Here is a 5,481-nt window from a genome sequence, read left to right as displayed (position 1 = left end):
AAAGGGGCCCAAGGGGCAGTAGAGGGGAATTGTTAAGATTGTGGAAGAACTTCTGGGTACTGGTTAGGAATTCTGGGTTTGAATCCTGCCTCTCCATCTGCTAGGGTTATGACTTAGGGCAATTCCTTGAGCTTTTTGGACCTCTCCTGTCACATCTGTAAAATAGAGGTGTATTGTCTGACTTCCATTTGTGAGGGTGAAATGAGATTCGTTATCGCTGTTGTGTTTTTGTTAATCCCTAGTACACGGCCTGCTGTAAACACCCAGGACACCCAGGAAAGGGTCCTTGCTGTTTGGTTTTCCTCATCCCCAGTCTCAAGGGGAAGCCAGCCCAATGAGAACAGCCATTTGCTGTCAGGCTGTCCCTTTAAGAGTCACTGAAAGGGCCCCAGGGTGGGATGGTGGGAGATAAGAACCGTGAGAGGAGCTGGCACAGAGGAGTTATGGGACAAAGGGTACGAGAGGCAGAACAGAAAGTGCTGCAAGCTGATGGGTAGGAAAGGAAGTCAGAGGCCTGGACACTGAGGGGACACAACATCTCCATGTGCACTCTCATCTCTTGTAGTCAGCAGCAGGTGGTCCCAAGGAGGGTCCTGCGCCATGTGCCACCATGAAAGATCCAGAGGTAAGAGGTCCTGAGCTGAGGTACAGTGGCCCAGCAGGCCAGCCCTCCACCCTCCTCCCACAGTAGCTGCTGGGTGCCCCTCTGCCAGCAGAGACAGCCCCCACACACCCCAACATTAATGATCATTCTCTCTACCTCTCCCCCGATCCTCCCCCAACTCCTTCTCTCTGCAGGTGCCTCAGAGCGCACAGCAACTACAAATAGCCCTGGACTCGAGCTCCGTCACAACCAGTGAACTGAATAACACCATCGACTTATTGGTAAGAGTCCAGTGGGGCCCGCTGATTCCACGCTGCCAATCCTGGGCTCCAGTTTCCCCTTGGGGCTGCTGTGGATGAGTTGAAGGGCGCTATGGGGAGCCAGCACTGGACGCAGAGCTCAGAGGCCAAATGCCCACCCTGCCCTTACCTGGCTGTGGTCTTGGCCAAGTCCTAGGTGGGGACTGGGTACTTGGAATGTGAAGGTAGAGCAGAGTAGCTTTAGTATGTTACCATTTGTGTAGAGAGAGGAAACGTGTGTGTGTGTGTGTGTGTGTGTGTGTGTGTGTGTATACTATGATAATATACATATTATCATATGTATATTATCATAAGATTTTTAAGGATGTATATTATCATAGGATTTGTCTGCAAGGATTTGTAAAAAACTCAGGAGAAAGCACAGGTGGCTAGGAGATACTTCCTTTCTGTACCTTCTGAGTTTTGGACTATGCGAATGTATCATCCTTTCAAAAAGTGAACAAAAGATTCATTTCCCCCTTCCTGCCTGTGCCCGTACCCCCACCAGGAAAAAAAATGGACTTAGAGGATCCGATGGGCCTGGTTGTTCAAATCCCAGCTCTGTCTAAGTGATCTTAGGCGGCCACCTAACCTCTAATGCTCCATGTTTTCCATCTACACAATAGAGGTAATGGTAGTAACTGCCTCACATCGTGGCTGTGAGGTTAAATGGGATTGTTAGCACACTACCTGGTGACGCACTCAGTAAAGGTTCCAACAGCGGTAGTAATAACAGGAATAACATAGAATATGATCTGATCTCTCTGGGCCTCTGTTAGCCAGCCGTAAAGGTGACCTCTTTCCCTGTGCCTTCCAACTTTACTGAGTTCTTTTAAAATCCAGACCACAGGATTGGAAATGCCTTGATCTTTACTGACCGAGCTATGTATTAAGCCCAGCCCTAGCCCTTTTAAGGGGCACTGTGTGGAATGGCCCGGGCTCTCCAGATTGAAGCTTCTCCCTCTCCACCTTCCAGCCCTCGAGCCGCTGTGGAGCAGTCCTTGAGCAGCAGTTACAGCAGTTTCTGCAGGAGCGGGAACTGCTAAGAGCACAGGTGGCAGAGGTGAGACTTTGTAGAGGGAGAGATGTGGAAGGAAGATGACCCCAGGTGGCCAGAAGCAGATGAGGACCAGTGACAGCCCTTCCTAACTTCTGGGTCCATTCTTGCAGGTGACGGAGTGTCTTAAGAAAGCTCAGCTAGAAAGAGACGCATATGCTCAACAGCTCAAAACAGAGAGGGCGCGGTGGCAGCAGCAATTGCTGAAAATGGCAGGAGAAGTGAGAGCTGACCCTTCAGCCCCCACCTTAGATGGCTCACTGGATCTTCCTGGGCATCTGTAAAATGAGAATAGTCCAGCCAGGGGTGGTCACGGGACTGGGCTTTGTGGAGCTTGGGGCAGAGAGGGAGATGGTAGCCAGTCCAGCCACCAGCCCCTCTCTCCAGGGCCCTTTCCCCCTGTGCTTTGGGCAGATTGAAATATTCAAAATGGAGAAAAGGCAGGATGCAATTAAGATCGAGGAGCTGAAGGGGACCCTTGCCCACCTACAAAACCATCTGGGTAAGATGAGGCTGGCATGACCCAGGAGCAGGACTGGCATCAGAGGGCTGTGGGTGTGGCTCAGAGTGCCCCAGGGAGGTGGGTGGCTGGAAGGGCTTTGAGGCAGAGGGAAAGAGGTCTGTGCCAGGAGACAGCAAGTCTTGTAATCTCCAAGAGCCTCAGTGTCCCCATCAGCAAAGAGTGGGGAGTGCCCATTGTCAGCCACCCACAGTGCTCTGTATGTGAAAGTGGCTTGGAAGACTGGCTACCATTTGAGTGCAAGGAATCATTAGCAGTGAGGCCAGGTTTGAGGAGCCTGAGGGGAGCTATGCACCCAGAAGAGTTTTTTGTTTTGAGAATCCAGAGGTCCTTAATGTCTGCCTCCTTCCTCAGCTGAACCCCCAATCCCGAAGCAACCAGCAGGGCCCTCTGACTTGGAGAAAAACCTGAAAACTGAAACCAAGTACCTGAGAGACGAGCTGCGGGAACAGGAGAGACAGCAGGAGGCGAAAATGCGGCTCCGGGAGCAGGAGGTGAGGCTGAGAGAACAGGAGCAGAGGCTTCTTGAGCAGGAGGGGCTCCAGGAGCAGGAGGAGGAGCTGGTGTGTTGCCCACCTGGGGATGCTGCTCTCCTCCCCAGCCCTCCAGAACTTTGTTTTCCCACCTGTAAAATGGGGGAGTGTATGAAATGAGGCTTCTAAAGGCACCTGTGAGCACAGCCCTGCTCTGATGGCTGTGGGAGAAAGGAGACAATTTGTCTAACCTGCCTCCACCCTTCCCGGTGCCATGGGAGGCAGACACTAAGTTCTGGGGTCTCCAGCTGCAGTGGGTGGCCGCTGATTTCTTCTCTCTGTCCAGAAGAAGGAGAAGAGGAGCGCACTGTATTTGGAGCAGGAAGGAAAGGAGCTTCAGGAGAAGCTTGGCGAACAGGAGACGGTAACCCCTGCCCCATCCAGGAGGGCTGGGAGGCAGGCACCGGCCTCTGGGGAGGGGAGGTGCAAGGCCACAGGCAGCTCCACCCTGGGGGCAGGTGACCCCACACCCTCCAGGGCAGTCCTGTGACCGTTTCTTGCTTCCTGCCCTCTGACTTTTAGAGGTGGGTAGCCCTGGGCTCCTCTTAGGTCTGGACATCATCATCCCAGCTCCAGGCATGGAGCCCACCAGTCACAGGGCAAGAGACAGTGGTGTCAGAGGCTCTTTATGCTGGGTGCCGTGGCTCACACCTGTGATCCCAGCACTTTGCGAGGCTGAGGCAGGAGAATCACTTAAGATCAGGAGTTTGAGACCAGCCTGGCCAACATGGCAGAACCTCATCTCTACTAAAATTACAGCAACAACCACAAGAACAAAACTGGGCGTGGTGGTGCACACCAGTAATCCCAGCTACTCAGGGGGCTGAGGCATGAGCATCGTTTGAGCCCAGGAGCTGGAGGTTGTGGTGAGCTGAGTTTGCACCACGACTCTCCAGCCTGGGCCACAGAGTGACACAAAAACAAAACAAATCAAAACAAAACAAAACAAAAGTCTCCTTAGATCCAAACTGGATTCCGGCCTCGGTCCCACTGGTCACTATTCGACTACTTTGCATCCCTCAGTCTCTGTTTCTTTAACTTCCAAAGGAAGTTAGCATTTTCCTTGCGTGGGTGCTGAGGATTAAATGAGATGATGCGTGGAAAGCATTAGGCATGTAGCACACTTGGCAGAGGGTGGTCGGCTCCCTGTGCTTTTCCACCAGTCTGTGGCCTACAGTTTAAATGGTGGAAGGAAGGACGTGAGATTTGAGGCTGGGGAAGGAGGCATGGGGTTCTAGGCAAGGGAGGCAGTCTCTCAGGCTGGAGCCCAGGGCCAGGCGCCTGGGCAGGCCACCTTCCTCTGTGGTCCCTCCCAGACCCCCTTATGCTCTTGGTTTCTCTGCCTTCTGATTCCTCTGGACCCTCACCCCTTCCAGAAGCCAGTGGTCAGACACCTTCATGACTGACAGGGGCACTCTGAGGCCCCAAGGGAAGGGGCTGCGCTCCACCTCCCTGCCCTGTCTGTCCTGTGTATGCCCCTACAAGAACGCTCCCCTCTTGCCTTCAGGTGCCATTTCTGAACGCTGCTGGAGCCGGTGCCCAGGAGGAGCAGGCACGGCTCTGTGAGCAGCTCCAGAAACAACAGGGGTGCTGCCAGCACCAGGCTGTTGGCTCCCTGAGGGAGCCAGAGGCAGCGGCCGCAGCCACAGGGACTGGGAGCCAGTGTGGGTGCGGGGAGACCCAGCGGGCCCTGCAGGGTGCCATCAACAAGCTGCAGGTGAGTGAGTCCTGGCAGGGGCCAAGAAGGGCTGGGGTGGGGCACGTCACTGCTGGGATGTGACCCCATTATTTCGGCTTTAGAATGACTTCATAGCCATCATGAAGGAGAATGTGGACCTGAAGGAGCGGGTGGAAAAACTAGAACTCGGATTCATCCAGCTCTCTGGAGAGAGAGACATGATAAGTGAGCAGGAGGCCAGGGCAGGGCAGGGGAGCTGCAGGGTGGTGGGAGGGGCCCCAGTGTCTGAGCCTGTCCTCCCGCAGGAAAGTCCATCAAACCAAATGACCATCAGACAGCAGTGGCCAAGACCCAGCACCAGAAGAAGAACGATGTTAGCATGCTGTCCGAGGCCGAGGAGGGGATGAAGGTAAGGTGTACAACATCTCTGCGGGGATGAGGGGGATGGGGGTGGACGTGAGTGTGGGTGCCGGCACCCACGTGGTAGCTGAGCACCCGTATCTCCAGGTGAAACTGCTGGAGCTGCAAGGCCCAGTGATGCAGCTTATGATCGACCACGAGGTCCAGCACCCTGCTAATGATTCCACCCCAGGGGCCCCAGCCCCCCAGGAGCTTGGTGCTGCTGACAGGGATGGTGAGTAGAGCCCTCAGGTTGGGTGGGCAGGCAGGAGCAGGGGAGGCTGGCACTGCGCTCAGATCCCCGCCTCCCTCTCTCCAAAGAATTTTATGAGGTGAGACCGGACAAGGACAGTGACAGCCTGGAGCCTACAGGAGGGAGGGTACACCACAA

The 5,481-nt window shown here is 54.5% G+C and overlaps 1 protein-coding gene and 1 pseudogene across 1 annotated transcript; one reads left to right on the top strand and one right to left on the bottom strand.

Annotated features, from left to right (window-relative positions):
* Nucleotides 1-803: 803 nt before the first annotated feature.
* Nucleotides 804-1,459, bottom strand: LOC116547428 (annotated as a pseudogene).
* Nucleotides 1,460-1,999: 540 nt separating this feature from the next.
* Nucleotides 2,000-5,152, top strand: LOC116547427 (golgin subfamily A member 2-like). Its single transcript, XM_032273384.1, has 6 exons — nucleotides 2,000-2,462; nucleotides 2,835-3,095; nucleotides 3,563-3,648; nucleotides 4,521-4,730; nucleotides 4,814-4,916; nucleotides 4,997-5,152. Exons 1-6 carry the CDS (start codon nucleotides 2,213-2,215, stop codon nucleotides 5,128-5,130), a joined length of 1,044 nt encoding a protein of 347 aa, XP_032129275.1. The 5' UTR covers nucleotides 2,000-2,212; the 3' UTR covers nucleotides 5,131-5,152.
* The last annotated feature ends 329 nt before the right edge of the window (nucleotides 5,153-5,481 follow it).

Source organism: Sapajus apella, unplaced genomic scaffold, assembly GCF_009761245.1.
Source record: "Sapajus apella isolate SASKATOON/1434 unplaced genomic scaffold, GSC_monkey_1.0 scaffold3098, whole genome shotgun sequence".
NCBI classification, from domain to species: domain Eukaryota; kingdom Metazoa; phylum Chordata; class Mammalia; order Primates; family Cebidae; genus Sapajus; species Sapajus apella.
The sequence above is the reverse complement of the archived record's forward strand: the minus strand, read 5'-3'. Positions and strand labels throughout refer to the sequence as shown.